We start from the raw sequence: 26518 nt of genomic DNA, 5'->3' as shown, positions 1-26518 counted from the left end.
AGCTTTAGCTAAACCCTAACTGCTGTACTGCCACCACCTGTGTTCTGTATCAGGTTTTAGTGGCCTCATTGGATTAGGGCACTTGGAGTTTTGTGTTTGTGTTTATATGTCATTCGCTCCTGGAAAGATGACAGATTGGACCAATGGGATCGAACAGTAAAACTGTAGCAGGCAAATTAATTATCCACCCTTCCTAGACTTCCTCAATATTAGACTTTCTGAATGCAGGAACCATAATATAGTTATAATGGCACAACCCTTTTGGTTCATTTCTCCATTTCTCTTTGAGAGAGTTGACTGGTTGGTTACTTCCTGAAAGACAAAATTCTAGGACTGGGTCCGAATAGGCTGAAAATGTATGGGTGGAGACTAGACAGGTTCCCCAAAAGACTGTACCACAAGGAAATCAGTGCAGATTGGTGGCTCTGAAACCCAGGCTGTCTTCTTCTCTCCTGTCTTTTGCCAGTTTCCCAAACTCTATGCTCTGCCCATCTGTTGCCATCTAATATATCATTGCAGTTTGATTTCTTCTATCCCTATCTAGAGATGTGAATCCTCCCCCTCACAAAAAAAAACACTTCTTGAATGGCACTAGGATACCACTTAGTGGGTTATTATCCACCAATTCTGCCTCGCTTGAACAGGTGTTTCTTAGCTTAAACTCTTCTGGCCCTTTGAATCCTTGCAAGATTGTGAGTGAGTTCAGTGATAAAGTGTGGGAGTATTTGGATTTCTTCTATCCCTACCTAGATATGTGAAGCCCCTCTACAAGAAAAACCCACTTCTGCTCCTTTTCATTTCCCCCCAATTTTTATGGGGGGAAAACGGAAGAATTAAAAAAAACCTGAACCCACATTTTTATCCTAATTTCCTGTTTTTTCCGGGCCTTTGCATTTCTGTCCCTAACTCACCAGAAGTGGTGGAAGTGGCAGCCAGTGCCAAACCTTGTTAGTTTATTTAAAGATGTATTTAAAGATATTTTGTTTTAATATATTTTAAAGTCTGTTTTTAAGATATTTTAGGATATTTTTAGTGTTTTGTTTGCCTCCCTGGGCTCCTCCTGGGAGGAAGGGCAGGATATAAATTTAATAAATAATAATAGTACAATGTCCCTCTCCCACTGCACATTATGTTAAAAGGACCTGGCAAAATATCTGAAAACAGAAATGGCACTGGAACCTGAAAAAGCTACAATGACTTCATTTTATCAGGGTCAATTTCTTCTTTCTGCATCTGGTTGATGGCCTGTTCCTAGAATGATGCTGCAGTGGTTGATTTCTAATTTAGCCTATCTTATTTACCAGGCTAATAACCATCCGGCCAGCAATGGGTAGCCTTGTTGCTCATAGCCTTTCTTGGATCAAACAGTTGTCAAGTTCCTTGCAGTCCTTAATCTTTGTTCATTATGACGCTGTTGAGAAGCCAGAGCTTTGAGCACCCATGTATGCTACTAAGCATGCTGTGATGCAGGTAACCATGAATCATGTGTTGTGAATTAAATTATCATGGAGGGTTCAGTACTGAATTCATTTTGTGAACAAAGCAAAGCTGTAGAACTTGGTATGACAGAAAGGAAATCTTAGATATCTTCTGATGGTCTTTGGGCGTGCCCTGTGTATAGTTCCTTTGCTCCCTGTCTAATATCATGTTATGCCTGAGAATTAAAGTTCTGATCTTGCTGAAATCAAAAAGAGATTGAGCAAAGATCCTGGTTCTTGGGCTGTCACAAGAATTTATTTCATGTTTTGTTGTCTAACAGCTGGTTGGCAGGCATTACTTGGTAATTTAATGCTTGCTGGCTCTTAGATGAGTGTGTAAGGATTCTCCAGTGAAATGTTTGAAATTGAATTGAGTTCTGACCATGGGGATTAATCTGTGATGTCTGCAAATCGACTAGTGATAAATCAATCTTAAGTGCTATGTGACTTGGTTAGTAGTATCTAATTGTAGCAACTAAAAATATTTGCCTTGATAACTGTGTGTGTACACAGGATATCTTTTTCCTTTGAATATCAGCTTTATTTTCTGTGAAACTTGAATGTACTGTTACATAGTAGGTGGAGCTGGTCAAGTGAAAAATACCATAGCAATTTGGAGTGCCATACAGCACATGGCTTATTAGGAAGGAGAACTGGAATACTGAACTAGATTGTGCTGGGGTAGCCTGCAGTTCATCCCAGTAATTCAGGAAACGATAATCTACTTCTTGTGATTTATACTGGAGGTTAGCAAGTGTTGAGGATATGTTTATTTAGAAAGCAGGGGCGTTAAAGGCTGCTTTCAATTGAGTGTACATCATAAATAACGTCACAGTTGAAGACAGGTTGTCTGTGTTTTTTTTATAGGAATTTTTATTAACCTCAAGGGTGAATCAACTTGCAGACTAGCTGTAAAACAGTAATATTTGTTCAGCTATTAAAAGCAATGACATAACATGTTGCTCTCCTTTGTCTGTCAGAAAATGTCCAGTAATCTGTAATAAAAACTTTCCATGGCTTGTTGGGTTCACTGAAAATGCTTCTTCCATTTGGAAACAAACATAAGTAGTATCCTGAAGTATAGCCTTCCCATCTAAACCTGAAAGGCAAGAGAGTTGGCAGGCAAAAGATGGTATCAAACAGTTTCTTTGGGAGACCAGTGCAGTCCTATACATATTTACTTAGAAGTAAATTGTATTTGAATGAGCTTACCCTCTGTAAGGCTGTCTAAAGAATGCATCCCCAGATGACTCTAGGACAGGGATGGGCAGAAGGTAGATCAGAATCTCCTAGTGGATTTCTGGCTGATTTCCAGTAGATCAGCGAGGGTTTCTAATTCCGCAGTTGTTTAAAATAGTAACAGCTTATTCTTCTGAGTTGGGCCTTGGACGTCTGCCCTAAACCCTGCCCTGCAATGGAGACTAGTGGCTCTAATGTCAGTGGGGCAATAAATCTGCTCCAGGTTTTAGTCTTTCAGCACCTTGAATGGCTCCTTGAAAGTTCAGACTAAAACCCAGAGGGGATTCACTGCCCCACTGATATTGGAGCCACCAGTCTCCACCACTGCCCTGATGGCACCAGTATGTTGTTGCTGCAGATTTATTTGAAACTGATCCATTGCAAAGATTAATGCCATGCAATGTTACAGATTCAGTGTGAAATCATACAGGTGAGTAGATGTTCAATCTCATCACACCTGCAGTGCTCTAGTTTAACTATAGTGCAACCCTCACTCAATAAAAAGTATTTGTAGGGAGCTTATTGATTGCACAAAAGAACTGTCCATCTTTGTGGTTTTTCAAAAGCAGGACAAGGATTGCTGAGATTTAAAATTCAGCAGCTGTCTTTTATCTGATTGTACACCTCACAACTTTGAAGAAAGCACATTAAAGCTATGCAGTCTCAGCAAAATTATTCTTATCAGATTGTTAGCTTTTCTCAGCTTAATGACATGAGCAGCAGTTCTGCTTCCTGTTGATGTCTTTTGAAAGTGAGATAAACAAACAAAAAAGCCCTCTTCCTCTCAAACTGTTGTTGTGTTTTTGCACGTGTTTGTGATATATGCATGTTTTGCCACATTTATTGTATGAAGTATCCGTGACTTCTGGTGTCCAGTTGGTTCTGATGAGTGTGGTTCAAAGGAAGTGAAGACATAGGATTTTACTTGGCATGCCATCAGTTTTTCCACAAGCTTTTAAATGCTGAATGTTCTGTCCCTCTAACATAAAGAATATCTGTGCAGTCTGAACACCAAATAATCAAGGGCATATCTACACTAAAAATTGTTACTGTTACTAGGAGCTTCACCCCTGCTTGCTTTGCTTGCCAACCCTGCCTTCTGTCACCAGCACACTTCTCAAATGGGTTGCCAGCACTCTCCTTCCCCCCATGGGTCACCAGTGCTCCTCCTCCCTCCCCTTGCATGTGGGTCACCAGTGCCTCTCCCCCCACAGGTTGCCATTGCTCCCCCTCTCATGGGTTACCACTGCTCTCTCCTCCCATCCCACAGGTTGCCACTGTCCCCTGTCCCCTGGGTCACTACTGCTCCCCCTTCTCCTCTCATCACTGCTCCTCCAACAGGTCACCAACCCTCCAAGGGCCAGGGTGGCTAGTCCCAGCCATTTTTGGGTGCCTTGCTTGCTGCTGCCCCACTTGCTCACCTGCTTGCCGCAGGCACAAGTGCTACTGCTACCACCAAGTACTGGGCACCTACTACCGGGTGCCATGCACAACTTGTGCGCTGCCATTGCCACCGGGCAACTCGAACAAGTGGCAGCTCCATCACCACCCCACCTCACCTCACAGCATCACGCTACACGGGAACACTTCTACGCCTGTGCAGAAGCATGTAGCGTGATGCTTAGAAAAATATTATGTAGGAAGATTTTTACTAGTTTGTCAAAGCTTCTCCCATAGTTTCGTGACTGACTCCCTACTTTGAAAATGAAAAGTCCCAGGTTCAGTTTTTGGCTGGGAAAAGCCTTTGCCTAAGTTGCTGAAGAGGTGCTGCTATTAGAGAACACAGTACGTGTTGACATGAATCATTAGTTGGATGGTTCTGCCCTCTTGATGACTTCGTTTCATTAAAGCCGTGCTAAATTTAGTCAGAATCTTGGATTTTAATTCAAGACTTGGCGGGGGGGGGACTTTTCTTTCAATGTATTTCTGAATATTAATGATAGACTGCACAGGGTAAGACTTTCATTTAGAGCACAAGTTGAGACAAATTGACCTCTGTGGCAGAGGCATGAATCCCTGGGGTAATGTGCAGTTCCGCTAGGCAGCTGTCATGTGCTTGCATCTTCTGAGCTATTACACACACCAGTATTAGGCCGAGCATTATGTAAAATATAGTCAGTACTAGTCACTAGTACCTATATTAAGGAGTATTAAATTAGACATGCAGTGTTTGGCATTACTTGGAACTGTGTAGCACCTAGTGACTGCCTATGGCCAGGGTCACCAACCTTTTTGGATCTGTGGGCACATTTGAATTTTGAGAGTGCTATGGGTGCCAGTCATAAAATGGCTGCCATAGGGATGTGGCATACCACAAAATTAGAGAGAGTACCTGCACAGTCATGGCTTCTCCCCAAGAATCTGGGAACTGTAGTTTGTTAAGGGTGCTGAGAGTTATAAGGAGGCCCATATTCCCCTCACAGAGCTACAATTTTCAGAATGATTTAACAGCAAACCCTCTTCCCAGGGAACTCTGGGAATAGTAGCTCTGTGAGGGGAATAGTTAGTCTCTTAACAGTTCTCATACCGTTAAACTATAATTCCCAGGATTCTTTGGGGAAAGCCATGACTGTTTAAAGTGATATAATACTTCTTTAAATGTATAGTGCATATAGCCGCATCTCAGGTATCGAACTCTTTCCCTACTGAGATCAGACTGTTCACATTATTTCAGATAATGAAAGCCCAAGACTTACTTGTTCCAACAGATGGTTGGAGCATTGTAAGTGTGACATTATTTGCATTTGCACTTGTATTTGTATAATTTAATACTGACTTGTCTGCTGTACTTTATACTGTGTTTTTATTTTGTTTTTAATGCTGTACCTTTGCTGTTAGCCACCCTGGGCTCTCATGAGAAGAAAGCCAAGTTAAAAATAATAATATATGTATTGTACAAACCCTCTTTTAGTGAATTTTAGCTGCTGTCATTGCTTTTCAGAAGATAGTTTATCTCCAGAGAATGTTCGCAGGACCCCTAGGAATACTAGAATAAAATGGGCAGAAGCCACCATTTCTTTTAAGAAAACCCAAAGTTTGCAAAATGGTTTTATATGATAAACTAAAAAAACCGTTATATTATTCATGATGCCATCCATTCTAGTTAGTGTTAAGTATTTGTTTTGTGCCATTAAGATGTTTCAAATAGTTAATCTGAATTATCTCTTTACAAAGAGAAGGCAAGATGCTTTTCTTGAATTCCTCCTGAAGTTCCCTGTGCTACCTTCCACACTTCTGGAGGGTTGCCCAACCCTCTGGAACATGGTTTTTTGCAGGGCAGGGGGAGGATGTGGGGAGCTACAGTGTGACAGGGAAGTTGGCAAAAATCACCTCCTCTTCTCTTACGTTAACGGATGCCTTGCCGTACTGCAAATGGAACAGCAGCAATGAGTTCACCCATTATTTCTGTGGAGAATATATACCACTGAGTTGTGAAGATGTGGCTTCAGGATCTCCTTTCTGCGTACTTGCTTATTGTAGGCTGTTGCACAGCCAGGTTGTTCTTGTGTATTCCATTGTTATTTCCTGTAGTAAGCATGACCTGTGTGTCCTTGAGGGCTTACACATGTGCATCTGCCCTTGACAGCTTAACTTTTCCACTGTGGGAAACCCTGATGGAAAACCGGTGTAACCTGGCTGCTACATGAAGTGTGATGCTGCACATCCTTTTCTGGGAGTGTGCCAGTAGGTGATACTAATTTCCATGACAGGATTACATCAAGATCCCTGGCATTTATCCATGAGCCACTTCCAATACTATCTGTCATGAGTACAAAATATTTGCCAGGTGACCACAATTTCAGGTTCTATTATGTCTTGCAGTCTCCTTTGAATTGCAATGCAGCAATTCATCGTATCACTGTTATCAGCTGTGTCTGATTGCAGCCATTAGTGCACACCCCCTCTGCTTCAGCAGAGAAAAGGATCTCTCTCCCACCTTATAATTTACATACATATTTGCAGGCATGGCTGGTAAGAGTACCAGTTAGATATGAAGCAGCTTTAAAAATAACTGATCTTCTAGCTGTTAGCAAAAAGGAAGAGCAAGTTAAAAACAGCAGCAGCAGCAACAACCTGAAATCAAGTTAGATATGGTATGGTGATGAATTGAATGCTAAAGAAGCAACCCTTTTAACAATATTTAAACTTTTTAAAAGGTAATTTGAAGAAGTAGTAATTCATTAAAAAAAAAGGCTCTGAGAGAAAAGCCATACAAGCTACCAGTGTTGGGAAAACATGAGGAATCATCATCTCTATCTCCTATCAGCTAGTTGGCCAGCTGTCTGTTAATTAACTGAAGAGGCTTCTCAAGTGCACTGCTGGATCCGCGACCATAAAAGCCCTGAGGATGAGGGTGCTACCCCCTTCTATTTTTTGTTTTTTAAACCCATCTACAGGAGATTGGTAGTGGGGAAGATATAAAGCACATGAGTGGTTCCTGCGCAGGGTGAAATCCTGTGTAGTGATCTATATGATAGAACAAAGTTGCCAGATGCCTTCAGAGTGAGAGCTTGCAACTGGCAGAAGGCTGCCGTTCCCTGGGTGTGAGATGGGGAGGGGAGTAGATGTGCCCTGTGTGAAAGGTATTGGGTGTCTCTGGTTGTTCCCAGTTCTCTCAGAGGTGTACTGGGATAACTAGTTCTGGTAGGTTTTCTTGGTGCGCTCTTGTTGTCTATGTCATGTGTTTAGGAGGAGTATTGGAAAGGAGGAACATGGGTGATGCCACCCCAATTTCAGTGATCACGGGTAGAGGGCGGTATAGCCATGGGAGGCAGTGAGCTACCATGGAAGACAAGGCTATCTGCGCCTTGTTCCTTGCTCCAGGAAATGGAGTTTTAGACCCTTTGGTGGCTCACTGTGAATTGTTTGCAAGGCACTTCGAGAATAAAATATTTGCCTCCATAGCAATCTTGTTGCCCCATCCACATATGCTGTAGTCTCCAGTGAGGTGTCCAGTGCAACATCTGCTGCAACTTCTTGGGATCAGTTTCAGTTGATGCGGCCTGATGACATGGATAAGATGCTTGCGACAATGCGGCCAGCAACATGTCCTCTTGACCCTTGCCCTTCTTGGCTTATTAAAGCTTCCCAAGGGGGGTTGACCGATTGGATCCAGGGTGTGGTCAATGCATCTTTGCAAGAGGGAGTAGGCAATCACCCTAAAAGAGGCGGTGATCCGACCGCTCACCCTGGACCCATTGGTTTGTGAAAACTACCATCTGGTTGCAAACACTCCCTTTTTAGGGAAGGTGATTGAGAGGGTTGTGGAACAACTGTTTCATCCAAGAGTACTTGCAATTGATTATCTTGACACATTCCAATCTGGGTTCAGGCCTGGTTATGGGACTGAATTAGCCTTAGTCACCCTGATGGATTATCTTTTTCAGGAGAAGGACAGGGGGAGTGTGATCCTGTTGTTATTGCTTGATCTTTCAGCAGCTTTTGATACCACTGACCTTGGTATCCTTCTGAAATGGGTATTTGAGTCACTGTTTTACAGTAGTTCCAATCCTATCCAGGGTTGTTTCAGAGAATAGTACTCTCTCACCAAATGCTTCTGCATAAACTTAGCAGTTATGGGATAGGAGCAAGCCCAGCACCAGTGGTTGGCCAGCAGCTCAATATCATTGCCCCTCACTGGCCAAACCAGCTGTGCAGCCTTACTGTTCTCTTTACTGGGCAGCAGTGCAGAGTTTGAATGGGAGCCAAGCTCGACTCCCATCATTTTAATTCATCCAAAATGCAATGCCCCAGTCAATGTATTTCAAAGAGCCAAAAATTTAATAGATCTATGGATCAGGGCATTGCATTTTGGGGAAATTAAAATGGCAGAAGACCATTGCAGATGGGAGTCGAGGTTGGCTGTCATTCAGAAGCAGCACTGCTGTCTGCTCAATGCTACAGTATGCTGTCTGGGAGCCCAGCCAGGAGAACTGTAAGTGGTGTTGCTGCTGTTAGTGTGGCAGCGATTGGGGGGGTGGAGTGTAATTGAATTGTGGGAGAGAGGGCGTTGGTGGTACCATGTTGAGGGCCCCTTAAAATGACAGACCAGTCCTGGATAACGGTACAGATCCACTTAACCATGGGTGTGAAACCTCTGGCCTTCCAGATGTTGTTGGACTACAGTTCCCATCCACCCATTCTACCCTATCCAGCATGACCATTCATCAGGGATGATTTAGTTCAGCAACATTCTGAGGGCCAGAGACTCCCCATCCCTGCTGTTTGGGGTTAGTATGTGGCTAAATAAGAATCAGAAGGTAGGAGTAAATGGATAGAACTTGGAATGAGAGAAGCAAGGAGTGTGAGTGTTTCCCCAGTGATCTGTACTGGAAATAGTGCTGTTTAATATTTTCATAAATGATCTGGAGTTAGGGATGAGTGGCCAAATATACAGGTAACAACCAAGAATTCAGTAGTTATGAAAACTGCAGCAGACTATACAGAGTTCCAAAGAAATCTCTCCAAACCAGGTGAACGGGCAACAAAATGGCAAAGTCCTTGTAAGTGTAAAGTGATGCTCAGTGATGGGGGGGGGGGAAAGAGGGATAGCTCCATGAAAATATCAACCCAATGTGTAGCAGCTGTGAAAAGGGCAAATTCTTTGGTGCAGATTTCTTAACGAAAGGAATGTAAATAAAACTGAAAGTATGGTAATGCCCTTATACGAATTATGATGGGCCACCTTCAGAATACTGTATACAGTTCTGGTTGACCCAACTCAAAAAGGATATTGTAAAGCTGGAAATAATGAAGAAAGGGGTAACCAAAATATTAAGGGAACACCTTCATGTGGGCACAGAATAAAGCCCTCTTCAGGTGCCCAAAAAGAGCATGTGAGGCTTCTAACCGGGCTGTGAGAGGGAAGGTCTGACGGGGGCTTCTAAATATGTTCAACTGAATATGCTTGGAAGCTGCCTCCGTACGAACTAACAGTCGATCTCTGATCCCAGGAACCTCTGGGAATTGTAGCTCTCTGAGGGAAATAAGGGTCTCTTAACAAATCTCAGCACTCTAAACAAACTACAGTTTCCAGGATACTTTGGGGAAGCCATGACTGTTTAAAGTGATATAATGCTGCTTTAAATGTATAGTGCAAAAGGGGCCTGGGTCACAGTCACATGGATCTTCCTACATGTAGCACAGTTGCTTTCAGTCACTGTCATCATAGTGATTGCTATGGGCTCTTGATAGGTCCATTCCAGCATGTAGTAATAAAATTTTGTATGCACATTGTGTTTATGTTGGATTACCAAATAAACCTAGGATATTTTAACTGGAGAAACTAAGCATCAGCTAGCTTATAGGCTTAATTATTTATATGAAAGAAACCCTTCAAATCAGCATAGAATATGCACAGAAAATTAGGCCTTCACTTTCGGTGTGTTTGAAAAAGGAGTAAAAAATTAGTTGAAATTATGTAAAAAAAACTGTATAGAGGAACAACAGGTAAAATTCACAGCTTTTTCTTCATGCTGAATTGTTTTAGATTTATATTTGCTGTTTATAGTTTATTTTTGTAACATCAGAAATGAAAACTTTTTTGCTTCTTTAAAAAAAAGTCACCTATTTTGTAGCTTGCAGGGCTTTTCTTTCTAATTCACCAAAGAGCATCTGTTTCTTTGACATCTTTCTCTTAAAATTTTGAAAGGAGCTCCAAACGGGCAGAGACAGCAGTTAAGGGGCAAGGTTAATTCCATGTACAAAGCTGTTGAGATAGCTTAATACAACATAATAGCTCATTTTATACGTGCATGTACACAGATAACTGTCCCCTGTACAATGGTGGTTTTGAGAATGTCATGAGTCAGATAATTCATAGTTGGTTTGCCTCTAAAGTGCACATTGCAGTCTCCGATTAAGCAGCAATAATATTTTTTTTGCATTAATCTTTGACCTCCATTTCAAAAAAACATACATTTCAGTGAAAGGGTAGATTTTCAACAAATATCATACAGTGTAACTATATCTTTAATGCCTCACACAGATAGTTTTGCTATTCAAGCCCATTGGCTCAGTTTTTCATTTAGCAGCTTATGGGAGGTCTTGGTTTTAAGGAAGAATTTGCTTGGCCTTCATGTAAAAATTCCACCATGTATACTGCACATGTTCTCCTGTCTTTAAATTTATTATTCCTTAGGTTAAAAAAAAAAAGACAGGTTTTAAGGCCAATTAGATATAGAGGTCAAGGAAATTTTGCCCAGCAGAAATTCCTTACCAAGTGTTTTTCTGTGTTGAAATTGTGTATTTTTGGTTTGGTATCTGAAGTGATTAGTTTGATTCCCTTTGAGGCTCTTCTTTCTCCCCCACCTGCCTCTCATATTTTCAGCCATGTCCGAGCCAGTGTTTCTCCTTGCACAACATGGTGTATGTGCAGCCTACTGCTTTCTGCAAAGAAGTGTAGTGTGTATCACTAGACAGACATTGGCATTAGAGAGAATCAGAACCAGAAACCTTCAAGCCATCCTAAAATATCATCAAACATCATCAAAACAAAACAGCTGCTGTTCTCAAATCAGCTTGGGATGATGGAACAAGGAGGAAAGCAGTTACTCCCACAATCCAGTGTAGCTTTCTGAGTGTCCTGTGCTAAGGGCCATTCAGTCCATTTCTGTCTTGGCTGGTGGTGGTGGAGGAAGGATTCATCTGCCTTCACATCCTTTCCTTCCCTTAGTCTCCTTCCCTGCCCCAAGAGTTCAATGCCATCCTTTGAGAACGGTTGGCATATGCTTTAGGTCAAGGGTCATCAACCTTTTGGGGCCTGTGGACACCCACCTACACAAACTGCAACCAAGTACACACCACAATTTACACACTTTTGCAGGTGCATGTGTGCTTGCGGGCATCTCATTGATAGTCCGCACTTTAGACTTTGTAAGCATTTAACCTTTTGCTTGCAATAATGACACATTTTGTCATATGTACCTGTATAGGTAGTAGAGTTGCAGAAACTGAGGAAGCTACACCTGGCTTGGCCTCAGCAACTAAGGGCTGCTTTCTATCCTCCAATGATGCGATGACAGCTTCTGACATAGAATCACAGAGTTGGAAGGTGCCTATAAGGCCATTGAGTCCAACCTTTTGCTCAGTGCAGGAATCCAAATTAAAGCATACCTGACAGGTGACTGTCCAGTTGCCTCTTGAATGCCTCCAGAGCCCACCACCTCCCTAGGTAATTGGCTCCATTGTCAAGTCGCTCTAACAGTTAGGGAGTTTTTCCTGATGTTCAGTCGAAATCTGGCTTCCTGCAACTTGAGCCCATTAGTCTGTGTTCTGCACTCTGGAACGATCAACATGTTTACACGGAAGCTACAACTTGGAGAGAACTACCATAGGCAGAACCAAAATATTTGTACTCCAGTGCAAATTTAAAGGTGGTTTGTGGCAGTGTTCAAACGGTTGAGTATGCATGTAGTAGCTACTTCACATATTGGCTGTGAGAAAGAGAGAGAGAGCAGTGGGTATCATTGCCTGAGGTGGAAATATATATGTGTGAATATATATGTGGGGGGGTATGTGGGGGTGGAGAGGACTAAAGGAGAAGGCTAAGGTTAGAATTTATCCTGAACAAGCAGAAGAGAATTCCGAATGGATAATTCCATAGCACTGGCTACTGTATGAGCAAACTTAAAAGCCTCTTTCATTTACCTACCTAATAAATTTATTATGCCCCCTTTCGGGACAAAGCCTAGTTTCCGTTAATGGATGAAGTGGTAAGTCTGTTCATTGACAGTATCTCTTCAAATTACAAGGGTTACTTACATGGTTGCAAAGGATGAGGGAGTAGACTAGACAGGACTCTTCTCCCTGTCACATTTTTTTCCACATGTAGGTTTGTTTTAATACGGAGGCTCATCCGGTCATAGAATTCCTCACCTGCAGTGGTATAATCCAAGGGCAGGTTTACTATTATCATTATTATCATCCCACCCTTCACCAATAGTTCCCAGGGCAGGTTACAAAATCTAAAATATGGCCTCACCTCCTATTTGAAAATACCCAATTAATGTCTTAAATTGAGGACTTGGGTGGGAATAAGACAGGGAGGGAGCCAGGAGAGGCAGCTGTCATAACATTTACCACTGCTTCTTTCTTTGGAATCTCACCACTATCACTGCTGTCCGTTCACCTGTTCTCTCAGTCTTAGGCCAAATAACACCACCGCCAGAGGGGGAAGGCAAGGAGAGGGGAGGCTGTTGCCCCTTGCTGTTGTCATTTTTCATACAATTACAGAGGGCAGGTGAGCAGGCATGGAGAGTATGGAGGAGCAATAGCAGCAAGGGACTCAAAGACTTGGCAGCGCCCTTCCTTCTGTGGAGTGGGCCATTGATAATGGCTTTGCCCTGCTGCTGTGTCCATTGGATGCAGGGCCAAAAGTAGTGGAGACTGATCTCTGTGTTTCACCTCCACCACACATAACAGTTCCCTGCTTCTGTGTCCTTGGACTCCAAAAGCCCAAGGGAAGGTGGGAGGGGTGGATTTGGCTGTCGTTCCACAGTGTTTCCATTGTAGTACAGCTGCCTCCTGCCTCAAAGGGCTAGTAACAGATGTGAGACAAGTTATATAATTTATATAATATACAATTTATATTCACTAATAGGCAAAAAACCTTGTGGTTTAAGAATGTACCTGTAGCCCACAGCTATTTCTATCAAACTTTAAAAAGCAGTGAAATTGGGCAGCTATAGTGAATGCACCAGGAGAGCAGGAGACCTGAGCTCTGCTCTGAGATATTGTACTGCCCTACAAATTGGTCAAAATGCAAACACCATTTGGGTTGGTCTTTCACAGTCCAATCCACTTCCTGTGTAGCTTGGAAGAATTTGGTAAATTTAATAAATTAAAGAAATAAATGCTGCTGCTGCTACAGTCAATTTAAAAGTTCTTTTCAAAAAAGAAAAAACAAAACCAAGAGACTGAACAACACTGGACTACACTTCAGGGTTGTCATACACAACTGCCTCTCAGCCCCCCCATATATCTGTACAGCCACACTAGACTACTTTGCAGGGCTGCTGTAACCTAACCAGCACTATATCCACTCCTCCCCACTGCTGCATTATGCATATACTAATGAGAGAGTGTGTGTGTGTGAGAGAGAGAGAGAGAAAGATTTAAGAACCAAGAGCTAAATTCAGGATTAAAGTGTTACAAAGAGTCTCATACAATTTCAAAATAACTACAACAATGTTATGAGCACAGGTCAAACAGCCACACATACTGCAAACAAAAAGTATTTGAGCTTTTGTAATTTATAAACCCATTTAAGGATAGGGGGTGGCAGGGCGATTGAGCCAGCGGAAAGAGCAGGCTGCGGGAGACAGCGGGGGTGGGAACACACACACATATCACCGTCACTCACCTCCATTCTGCTGCTGCCTTCTCCGTCATCCTTGCCTTCTGGCTTTCTCCCTCCACCGTCCATTTTTTCTCTCTCTCTCTCTCTCTCCTGACTGTCTGGCTCTTCATTTCCTCCCTCGTGCTTCCTCACACAGAGCATGAGGGAAGAGCAACGCCAAGCAGAAGTCCAGTGTGAATCACATGTCTGTTGCCCACCAATCACAGGAGCAGAAGACTTCCCCTGCTTCCTCCAAGTAACTGGAAGGGGAGGGGGGAGGGGGAGTGAAACGAAAGAACTGGTTTCTACTGCGCCTGCGTGACGTTATAATCCACGGTATTGCATTTTTATCTATTAATTAAAAACAAACCATGCCATTTTTTTTACTTTAAACCTACTGAAGATGAAGGTCTGTGTTTGGGGCAGGCTTGGGGATTTGATTAGAGATACTGTACAGTCATCTCTGAGTTTTAATGAACGACAACAGATTATGAGAACTTCTAAAAAAAAGTCCAAAAGTCTTCTTGTTTTTCTCTCTCCCGTTTTTCACTTTAACCTGTGAATTATCCGGGGGGGGGGTTGTGTATCACCAAGAAAACTTTCAGAGTTGTAGAGCAAGCAATTCTGAATCCAACAGTATAAGACAAGACATGTAAGTTTTTGTTTTGAATTGGGACTATAGAAAGCACCAGAAAGGTGTGTGTGTGTGTGTGGGGGGGGTATTTTCATTTAACATGGTAGAATGCGAAAAAATCCCTACTGACTATAATATACAGCCACTCTTGTGGCTGTTTAATTCCCCATTTTTTGCCCACAGCATAATTAAAGCATGTGCAGTTCTCTCTCCATCTTGGCAGCATCCAGTCCTAGCTCCTTCTTGTGTAGACTTAAGGCAGGGATGGGGAAGCTGTGGCCCTCCAGAAGTTGTTTGTCTCCAGTTCTCATCAGCCTCAGCTTGTGTGGTCAATAGGCAAGGATGATGGGAGTTGTAGTCCATCATCATGTGGAAGGCCATAAGTTCCTTAACTCAGTGCTACTTTCACAGTACTGCCAGTATCAGGGACACTGGTGGTCGTTGTACCCACATACTACTACTGCTGCCCACCTCAGTACTAGAAACATGCCCATGCATAAACCCACCTCAATGACAAAGAAACTGTGCCCATATGATCTTGCTTCTGCCAGCCTCCATATACAGTATGTATGTAAGAGCAGTGTTGTGCCCATTCTGATCTCTTAGTGATGTTGCTGGCTTGAAGACTCCATTGTGACCACAAGCTGATCCTGTCTGCCTGAAGAAGAGAGACTGGCCATTGTGACCTCGTGCTGATGCTGGCCTGAAGACTGGCCATTGTGACCACATGCTGATGTTGCAATTAACATTTTTAACTGCCTTTTAACCCAGATGTTCCCAGGGTGCTATACAGATGTAATCAATAAAATACAGCATATAATTCCTAATCACGTAAACCAGGGTAGGGAACCTGTGGCCCTCCAACTCTCTGTAGGACTCTGACTTTCATTAGTCACAGTCAGCATGTTCAATAATCAGGAATGATGGGAGTCGTAGTACAGCAGCATGTGGAGAGCCACAGGTTCCCTATGCCTGACTTAAAGGGATTCTCAGAGGACGAGAATATGCCTTTGCACTTTGCGCCTGAAGGCAGAATTGATCCAAACTAAATCTTGTGCAGAGAATTACTACAAAGGCTCATTATTCATGTCATTCATCTGGTGAGAGTTACTGAAAATACTTTTTCTCTTCAGCTAGAAAGAGGGGGGGGGGAAATCTGGGGTAGTTATGCTTGTACTTCAAGTAATTAGTGTAATCAATAATAAAGTAGGTGGGGAAGAGTTAGTTAGGTTATAAACTGCCTATTAAGATATTTTCCTTGGCTTAAAAAAATTGCTTCCTAGCTTCATTAAAATACCATTCTCCTTTAAACTATGTAAAGTGATATAATGCACAATAAAATGCAGCACATGATAAAAGAAAACTATATTCTTCTCCCTCCCTGCTCTGAAATGATAACAATATATTTATTGCATATGTGTATTGCCAAGTTTGGGGGAAGAAATTGTTTTGCCTCTAGGCATTTAGGTTATTGTAACATAACGTATGCCCTTCATTTTATACATTCGCATAACGTTTGCCATTTAAATGTGCAGCAAATGCCAGATAACTACTCTGAAGATGGATGGGTACAAGTGAGTCCCGGAAGGGATGACTGCTTTTAATTTATGTTTGAACTTCTGTTGGGAAAGGGCTGCTCCTTAATATGACAACTAAATTATTGGTTCTTGGAACATGAGGTAGCTGCAGTGTACATAAAAAAGAAAGTAGTCACCTGCACGTTAAATTCTGTCAGCGGTGAATTGCCTTGGTTGCCTTTGTGTTCTTTGTGTATTGGGCTTGCCGATCTGATTGAAAAATGTCGCTCAAACATCTTTTTAGTTCAGCATCATTGCACATAGTTTTTTAGCCCAATGAGATGACAGGGCAAAATCACATTTGTGTTATCCCTTTAAGCAGGTAAGTGGTTTTAGCTTGTAATGCAATGTCTCAGCTGGTAATGTTCTATTTTTCCCCTAACCTTTCTCATTTAACTAATTTATATATTGAGGCTAAGCTTTTGGGCTCCTTTTTAACTATAAAAACAAGTTTGCCCTAAAATGTGTTTGCTTTTAAGATGCAACAGGAATCTTGATGGTTTTTACTGTTGCAGACTAAGATGACTCTCCCTCTGAATTTCTTTTGGGGCTGCTTCCAACATAATACTGCAGTTTACAACCCCATTAAATGGTAGCACTTTGATATAAAGTGACTTGTACTCATGCCCTAAACATGTCCTTGTGGAAGTGCTTCTTGTTTGTTTCTGCAACTTTTGTTTCCGAGTGTTTGTACTGTAGCCTTGCCCCTGTTGAAGTCAAAGGGAGCTGTTATTGCCAAAAGTAGAACGTGACATGAGACAGCTACATTTAAAGATCAAAGCACCCATTGAGAGGCTGGTTTTTGGATCAGAGCTGTGCTCTTGGAGTATGTATGTTAACCAGTCCCCACTTGTGATTTCCCCTAACCTTCCTTCCCCACCTGTTATTTGCTCCATGGGTCAAAACATTCAGGCACCATATAGATCTGTGCCTGTAATTACTACCATGTAGAGATGGAGGAGAAATTTGATTTCATGCACATTTAAAGCCAAATCTAAGAAATTCTCACTTTTAAAAGTTTTTAACTCACAACCATGGGTTTTTGGCGACTAATTATCTTGTGACAGCCCGCAATGTTCTGTTCTACGCATAGCTCTATTCAGCATTTGGTATTAGGTACCCATTAGTGACAGGTGAGCTTAGCCATACTAAATTCAGACCCATTCTACACATAACACAGAGGAGACAGTCTAGGTCTATTCAGGCATCCAATACCCATGGGTGATGCATAACTAATGCATGATGGGGGTAGTGAGAATGCTAGAAAGCAGTGTGTGTCCCAGCCATACATTTCTGCCACTGTGTGTTTGGCTTCATTCTCCAGGGGGCCTATACGAGTGCAGATGGATGCACATAGAGCTTCCTCTACAGGAATGGGAATACGGATTGACCAGAGTTCTCACTTCTATGGAGGGAGCCCTACATGCATACATCTGTACTCAGGTAGGCTCCCTTCAGACTGACGTCATACATGTAGTAGCAAGGAGGTGTGGCCTGGGTGCACTTCAGTGTACACTCAGTACTAGGACCTCTGCCTTTTTCTTGCTAAGCACTGAACCCACAGAGTTTAGGGCCAGGGCCAGCTGATGCAGTCCTTCTCCCCACTCCATGCATTCAGTGCATGCATGTTTGAGGAACATGTGTGTAGACCTCACATCTTTATTTCAGTACACTGTGTATTTTCACTGAGAAATGCAATTTATCTTTTATAAACAATCATTCTGTCAGTGGGTTGTCTGAATCCATGCTTCTTTTACGACCTATGACAGTTAGTGGGCAAATGTGCCAGCCTTCTGTAGTTAAAAATGGGAATGGATCCTGACTTATGGTGATCCTACGAATAAGGTTTTCATGGTAAGCGGTAAGATCATTAATAATTCTAATTTTGCCATTCTGTAAGCAGTTGCTGGCTGTAGTTGAAGATTGCATACCCTACCCCAAATGACCTGCTATGCAAGAAAGGCAATAGATATGCAGTGTAATCCTAGGCATGTTTACTTAGAAATAAGTCACATTGTGTTCAGTGGTGCTTATTCTGAAGAAAGCATTGTTAGGATTGCAACTTTAATACTTTGTTCTGGTTTGCTTTTTTTAAAATGGTGTTTCATGTCTAAATTAATACCTCTGGAGACTGACTTTAAATAAGAATCATATAAGAGTCGAATGTTTAAAAAGGGTTAGATTTTATTTTAATAGCAGTTTAAGGTTTCAGTATTGGAAGTCTTAATTGAACAAGGCCAAAAAAATAAAATTTTATGTAAGTGAAGGGCTGGTAATATGTTGGCTTCTATTTATTTAATGTCAGTTTCAGACTGTTCTTATATTCAGTAGAAAAACTGCTGCCTTGCTTGTGTTTGGTCTGTTAGATTTAACTGTAGATTGCCCTGAATGTTTTGTAAATGCACTTGGATAAATTTTCTTCTCTCCCCCCCCCCTTTTTTTTTAAAAAAGCTCAGTTTGAAGGAATATATATATTTATGTACTGGTAATATTTTGACAGCATATGTACTTCAGAAGTACGCTCTACTAAAACTAATAGGATGTATTTGCAAGCAAATATGATTAAAGAGGTTGTTCTGAAAGTAGCCCCCTTTAAGCCAAGGTGTCCTTGGATCCTGCATGGCCCACATGGTCAGGGCATTTATCCAAAATAGGCTCTTTAGTACCTTCCCTATAAACATCCACAACTTTATTTCTGTCTTTCTCTCCTATCTCTCCATAGGCTGCTTCTGGAGTACAGCCACACACTGAGGCATGAGGGGCAGAATTAATTTATACTTGCTTATATAGAGCTGGTATAGCACAGTGGGGAGGAGAGCCTGGCTGGAATTCCAATCCAGATCTTCTTCTCCTCTCCCCCAGCACCTGATATTTGCACTGGGAAGAACACTCCTATTGCCGCCAATGGAAGTTTTCCTTCCAGTGCAAATAGCAAGCATGGAGGGCCCTCTCTCTGGTTTTTGTCATCTCCAAAAATGCTGTTCACAAAATTTCTGCTAGCTGCACTTGCTGCCAGTTGGTTACCAAGCTAAGTTTAAAGTGTTGGTTTTGGTGTACCTAGTCCTAGTTTGGACTAGGTTACTTAAAAGTTCATCTCACCCACTGTATACCAGTCACTGCACTCTACAGGAGAGGGCCTCCTGCAGATACCATCTTATCAGGAGGTTTATTCCATACAATATAGGAGCTGGGCCTTTAGCATGGTGGCACCTACCCTTTGGAGCTTCTTCCCATTACATATTAGACAGGTTCTGTCTCTGTTGTCTTTTCAGCATCTACTGAAGACCTTCCTCTTTCAACAAACTTTTTAAGTAAAGATCGTAACCATCCTTTCTAGGAAGTAAGTTCAACTAAGTGTAGTGAGAGTTTTGAATAAGCACAGGACTGTTGGTGCCTTGAAGACAGTTCGGAAACTACAGTTAGTCCAGAATGCAGTGGCCAGATTGTTGACGCGGACCAGAAGGTCCGCTCATATAACACCTGTTCTGGCCCGTCTGCACTGGCTTCCTATTTGTTTCCGGGCTAAATTCAAAGTGCTGGTTTTGACCTATAAAGCCTTACACGGCATGGGACCGCAATACCTGGTGGAGCGCCTCTCCCAATATGAAACTACCCGTACACTGCGCTCAACATCTAAGGCCCTCCTCCGAGCACCATCCCATCGAGAAGCTGGGAGGGTGGTGACTAGAAATAGGGCCTTTTCGGTTGTGGCCCCCAAACTGTGGAATGGTCTCCTCGATGAGGTGCGCCTGGCGCCGACGCTGCTAACTTTTCGGCGCCAGGTGAAAACCTTTTTATATTCCCAGGCATTTTAATGTGTACTATTAATATTTATTGATGTATTTTGCTGCTGTTTTGATTTTTGTTTACATCTGTTTGGTTTGATTCCATTGTATTATTGTATTTATATATTTTCTGATTGTTTTATTGTTATGTACACCGCCCAGAGAGCCCTTGGGCTTAGGACGGTATATAAATAAAATAAAATAAATAAATAAATAAAACAGAAAATCCAAATGGTGCAACTTCATGTTTGCGCTGTGATTCACAGATTTTGCTGGCTATAGCAACTGGAACTTTTCAAGCAAATATGATTTATGTTATTGCTGAGCTCTGGTTTGTTGCTCATGCAAAATTATATTAAGAAACCAGGGTATTTCTCTTGGGAAGTGGGTAGTTTCTGGGATATTTCAACCAGAATTGCTAACGTAAAAAACCACAGATAATAACATGATCCAATCAGCTTGCCTTACGTGTCTAATTTGAATGTCTTGTTATAAAAATGGATGGAGTCTATCAAAGGCAAACAACATGCAAGCTTGTGTGTGGCTCATTCTCTGTGACTGGCAGAGGCAAGAGTAGAAATCGTAAAGGTTATGTTGGCTTGGCTGGGGAAAGCAGAGTGGGAGTGTCTGATTGGACCACCTCAGACTTTTTTTCCCCTGGCAGTTAACAGATGATCCACATCTGGATTGAGGGTTTGGGGCTTTAGAACCGTGATGTTAGAAGAGTGTTTTGTTTATTTACATTACCATTTTCTGATGTTTACCTTCAGCCTCTGGGAAAGGATTGGATTCATTTCAATTTTTAAGTGAAAGTTCAGAGGTAACCAAAATACTAACCAAGACTCTCCTCTTAAGGCTGGTATCACCAGCAAAATGTGGAGACTGAAGTCAGTTTAATAGCACTAGCAGAAAGGAATTGTAGCAGTCAAATATTTAGAACCAGAATGTGAAATATTTCAAGCGCAGAAGCAAAGTTATCTGACTACTACTTGTTCAAAGAACCAGGCTCAGGATTTTCAAAGAAGCAGCACAGTGATATATGTTACTGTGGTGCTCAAGCACATTCTCCCTAGCACCTGTTTTCTCCCTAGAATATCCTAGCCCCTATGAGCCAAGGCAGTTGGAAGTGTGGTTGGTACCCGAGGAGGAGTTAGAGATGTCCAGTTATCTTCATTTGGGTCCATGCCTAAGGGGATGAAGGCAGTCTTCTCTAGGCCTGGGACAAAGCTGTTTCCAGAGTTTCTCAAAGTTCCACATGAGGAACAAATGGGAAAAACACACTTACTTCAAATCTCCTTAAAAGCCCATATTTTCTGTGAAATGTTTGGCAGTAGTTCCTGTAAATAAGCTCGTGAATAAGCGAGAGTGATACTGGACCCTTGTCCTACTTGTGGGCTTCCCACAGGCATCTGGTTGGTCACTGTGAAATCAGAATGCTGGACTAGGGGCTTTGGTCTGATCCAGTAGGGCAATTCTTATGTTCTTGTACCTAAACACGTGTAACTGAAACAACTGCATGTTGGATCCCTGTTTACCGTTCTGTTGATTCCCTGTGTAAAACGTAAAGATTGTAAGCTCCTCAGGGCAAGGACCTGTCCTCTTGTACTCTGTAAGTGGCACACTAATGGCTCTGTATAAACAAACAGTTCTTTTATTTATTTATTTCTTTTAAAGAACCAACCAGTTGGGAAGATTCACAAGGAAAGAATTTGATCAGCTGGCCCCGGTAGTAGACAGCTTCAGCCTCATGACATATGATTATTCAGCACCGCAACGGTAAGGCAATAAGAGTGGGAAACAATAGTACACTGCAGTGGCCTCTGTGATATCAACAAACATACCTGGAGCTCACAGAGATCCTAATTATTATCCCTTAGAATTTGGGCAGACTTAGGCTTTATTTACTTTATTTTTACTTTATTATTTATTTATTTATTGAATTTATTAGTCACCCATCTGGCTGGCTGTCCAGCCATTCTGGGCGACGTACAAAATAGGCATAAAATACCTAGACATTAAAAATCTAAAAACAATGAAGATAAAATCTAGCCCACCCCAAAAGCCTGCCTGAAGAGCCAGGTCTTCAAGGCCTGGTGGAAACTCATCATGGAAGGGGCATGGCGGAGATCATTTGGGAGGGAGTTCCACAGGGTGGGGGCCACAACTGAAAAAGCCCTCTCTCTAGTCCTCACCAGTCTGGCTGTTTTGACTGATGATGCTGGAGGTGCTCCTTTAGATAGACTGGGCGAAAACCGTATAGGGATTTAAAGGTCAAAAACAACAGCTTGAATTGGGCCCGGTAAGCAACTGGTAACCGGTGCAACTCTTTTAGTGCAACTCTATTATGTTTTATTTACTTTTTACTAGAGCAAAAAGGCCGCCAATCAGAGCTGGTTGGAAAATGGTGGTAGTGATGGTGGTGGGGCAACATAAGAACAAGGTATTTCTGAGCACACTCTCAGCCCAGGAATATGTTTTCAGTACTTGAACTAAACTCATAATCCTGTCAAAAATCTACTCCTGGTTTTCCCATCAACCTTTGTTAATCTCAGCAGCCCCCCTTTTTTTGCAGTTATTGAACAATTGGGAGTTAGAAAACCTTGCTGATCTACTGTAAATTAGGCAAATATCTACCTTCATCCCACCCTTGCTTTAGAAGTAATAGTGTTATTATCGATTAAAAGCTAAAAACTTTTAAGTGTTCAGCTAAAATGTTTGCCCAGCATAATTTCTACAGTTGGATACAATCCTTAGCAGACTTTCAATTGGTGATATACAACTCAATGCTAAACATGTTTATTCAACGTAAGTACTATCAAGCTCACTCCTTAGAAGTGTGTGATTTATTGTTTTTAAAATATATTTTAGTATGTTAACTGGATTTTTACTGGAACAATAAAATGCTTGCGGACTGGCAAGATACAGATATCTTTGAACAAATACTAAACAACCAACAGATCAATATGTCTAAAGATAAGGTAGTATGTCTAGAGAACTCCTGTTGAAGTTGAAGCAATACGAGCATTCATGTTAGAGTAAACATATTGGGTCATACCCAGCATTATTATTTATGTATGAGATTTATATCTTGCCCTTCCTCCCAGTAGGAGCCCAGGGTGGCAGTAGGAGCCCAGCATTAGCCATACTCAGAGCAGACACACTGAAATCAATGGACAAATAACTTGTCCACTGATTTCAGTAAGCCTGCTGTGAATATGGTTTTGTGGAAATCACCCTTTGGCTGCCGTTCCTCTTGGTATGCATGTATTAGCTTTAATACCTGTTTTCAGGTATAAAAGAAAGGCTCTGAAATCCCTGTCCAATGTGGTATTAGAGGATGTACAATTAAAAAAGTAACCCTGCATTTTAGATTTTTCCCCTCCTTGTTTTGACTCAGCCCTGACAGTTGCTCACTGTAGGCACCATATTTTCTTCCTACTTTATCAAACTGTGCCTTAAATATTTGTATCTAGCTATCTTGTGTGCTATCTTGTGTGCACACAAGCTAAGGAAAATCATCCAGTGGCTTGTCTGAGAAATGTACAAACAGAATACCATATTGTATAGAATGTACCCCTTTTTTCCTTTAGAATTTAACAAAATTCAGATGTCTCTAGCCCAGTGGTTCCCAACCTGGGGGTCGTGAAGTAATCCAGAGGGACTGCGAACAGTAAAGAAAGGAATTATTTATTAATTGTTTTTAAAAAGTCTTCATTTCCTGGATACTGTCTGCTCCCCGCTGCTGCTGCAAATGACACCTCCCCCTTGTTTGCCTACAAAACATGTGACAGATGCCAAAGGAAGCTGAGCATGGAGCTACCACTGAAGCTGCTGACGATGCCCTTACTCAGAACTAGAGGAGAGGGCTTTTCGTGAACCAAAAAGAAGCAAGGCTGCAAGGAAAGGCTGCTTTCTCCCTTCCTTCCTGGCAGCCAGTCTGCCTGTCTTTCTTGACTCCTGATTCACTGCCATCTCCTTTTAAAAATGATTCTTAATTGCAAGGCCTCCCAGATCTCGTCTTGGGCCCAGATGGAGCCAAGGAGCAGTGAAGAAGTTCAGGACTTGCTCGCCCCCCATCTCTGAGGCTAAGTGTTTGTGCCAGTGTTCCCCCCTTTCTTCCACCTACACTCTGCCTAATCTCTCTCTCCAAGATGTTGTGACAGTTGAGGGCTCCCCCCTCCCACGTGCTTGAATACATGCACTCCTCCAGATGCTTGCAGGAGGGGTAGGTGTGTTTGTGTGTGTGCATGTGCTGATCCGTCTTCTGCTCCACTCTCATCTCCCAAGTGCACATTAACCAAGTAATCAGCTCTGATGATCATCCCAAGGCCTAAAAGCACTAACCCCCCTCCTCAATCTATCCACCTTTTTCTTTTCACAATCTAGCCCCCCACCACTACCATATTGCTGCTTTGTTATTCTTCTTATTATTATTAATAATATTATTTTATTATATTTTTAAAAGCTCAGCAGGTTGGCTGAGGCTGGGGTCTACACACTGCAGCTGAAATGTATTTATTTATTTAATTATTATTGCATGTATATCCCACCTTTCATCCAAGTTGCTCAAGGTAGTGCACATGGTCCCATCCCCCCCACTTATTTTATCACAGTCCCTGTGAGATAGGGCAGGCTGAGAGACTGTGTCTGGCCCAAGGTCACCCAGTGGGCTTCATGGCTGGATGGGGATTTGAACCTGGATTTTAGGCCAAAACTGTAATCCAATGGTGTTGGGAGACAGGGCTGTACATCTTCAGATTGTGTATGTGTGTGTGGGGGGAGTGAGTCCCAATTTGATTGGACCTTTGCATTAAGAAAAGAAGCAACACCTCCCTGTCTGCAAGGAGCTTTTTATGGAAAGGGATATTTAGAGATGTGATTTTGCCACGCACCATTTTTTTCAATTAGCGTGGGGGAGGTCATGAATTTTTTTTAGTTTATAAAGGATGTTCCATACTCATATGGAATGCCTTGGTGGATGATATGAGGAGAGCGTTGGATAAGGGTGAATGCACCTTCTTCGTCCTCCTGGATCTCTCAGCAGCGTTTGATACCGTTGACCACGGTATCCTTTTGGACCGATTGGAGGGGTTAGGCATAGGGGGCACTGTTTTGCAGTGGTTGCATTCCTTCCTTTCTGATAGGTACCAAAGAGTAGCACTGGGGGATGAGGTTTTGGACCCTTGGCCTCTCACCTGTGGGGTGCCTCAGGACTCCATCCTCTTCCCGATTCTATTTAATATCTATATAAAGTCGCTGGGGGCTATCATCAGGAGATTTGGGCTGCAGTGTCACCAGTATGCGGATGACACGCAGCTTTATCATTTAAATCTTCACCGAGGTTGGCTGTAGAAACCCTATCCAAGTGCCTGGAGTCGGTGAGTGCCTGGATGGGAAGGAATAAGCTGAAGCTGAACCCTGACAAAACCGAGGTACTGTTCGTGGGAGACAAGGGAAAGTTAGGGGATTTGGACCTGGTGCTCAATGGAGTACAATTGCCCCTGAGAGACCAGGTTCGCAGCCTCGGAGTCATTCTTGACTCCCAACTGTCCATGGAAGTCCAGGTTTTGGCTGTGAGCCAGGCAGCGCTGTATCAACTCCATCTGATATGGAGGCTATGCCCCTACCTTCCCAACCATCTGCTCCCATCGGTGGTACATGCCCTGGTCTCCTCTCGCCTTGACTACTGTAATGCGCTCTACGTGGGGCTACCCTTGAAAACGGTCCGGAAGCTGCAACTGGTACAGAATGCGGCGGCGTGCCTGATTAAAGGCAGCCGCCGGCAAGATCACATAACTCCAGTGCTCAAAGAGTTGCACTGGCTACCAGTTGCTTGCCGGGCCCAATTCAAGGTGTTGGTTTTGACCTTTAAATCCCTACACGGTTTCAGCCCAGCCTATCTGTAGGAGCGCCTCCAGCATCATCAGCTATGCCGCCTAACAAGATCGGCCTCAAAAGACCTCTCTATCCCACCAGTCAAAACAGCTGGACTGGTGAGGACTAGAGGAAGGGCTTTTTCAATTGTGGCCCCCACCCTATGGAACTCCCTTCCAAATGATCTCCGCCAGGCCCCCTCTACAATGAGTTTCCGCTGGGCCGTGAAGATCTGGCTCTTCAGGCAGGCCTTTGGGGTGGGCTAGATTTTAACATCATTGCTTTTTGATTTTAATGTTATTGTATTGATATGTCATTTTGTGCTATTTTGCTTATTTTGTATGTCGCCCAGAGTGACTGGTTAGCCAGCCAGATGGGCGAGTAAGAAATCCAATAATTAATTAATAATTAATTAATAAACATTGGGAACCACTGCTCTAGCCAATGATGGGCATATTGAAAAGAAAAACATGACATCAGAAGGCAAACCATCAAGGATGCAGCAAGAGCCTTTAAAAAACACCCACCCACAAACCACTTTGTTTGAAATTGCTGAAGCATGAACAGTTGAAAAGTGTGAAATACAAAATGAG

General features: G+C 42.5%; 1 protein-coding gene across 9 annotated transcripts in view; it reads left to right on the top strand.

The window, feature by feature from the left end:
• The window catches only part of CHID1 (chitinase domain containing 1), a 151026-nt gene that overhangs the window by 36142 nt on the left and 88366 nt on the right, over positions 1-26518 (top strand). For 8 of the 9 annotated variants that reach the window (XM_061610077.1, XM_061610081.1, XM_061610075.1 and 5 more), the window contains exon 9: positions 21726-21827. The exons of the other annotated variant lie outside the window; for it this stretch is intronic. In XM_061610077.1, the coding sequence (XP_061466061.1) occupies positions 21726-21827 (102 nt within the window). The remainder of the gene's footprint in view (positions 1-21725; positions 21828-26518) is intronic. 9 annotated transcript variants of the gene reach the window in all.

Source organism: Rhineura floridana, chromosome 2 (assembly GCF_030035675.1).
Source record: "Rhineura floridana isolate rRhiFlo1 chromosome 2, rRhiFlo1.hap2, whole genome shotgun sequence".
Classification (NCBI taxonomy): domain Eukaryota; kingdom Metazoa; phylum Chordata; class Lepidosauria; order Squamata; family Rhineuridae; genus Rhineura; species Rhineura floridana.
The sequence above is the reverse complement of the archived record's forward strand: the minus strand, read 5'-3'. Positions and strand labels throughout refer to the sequence as shown.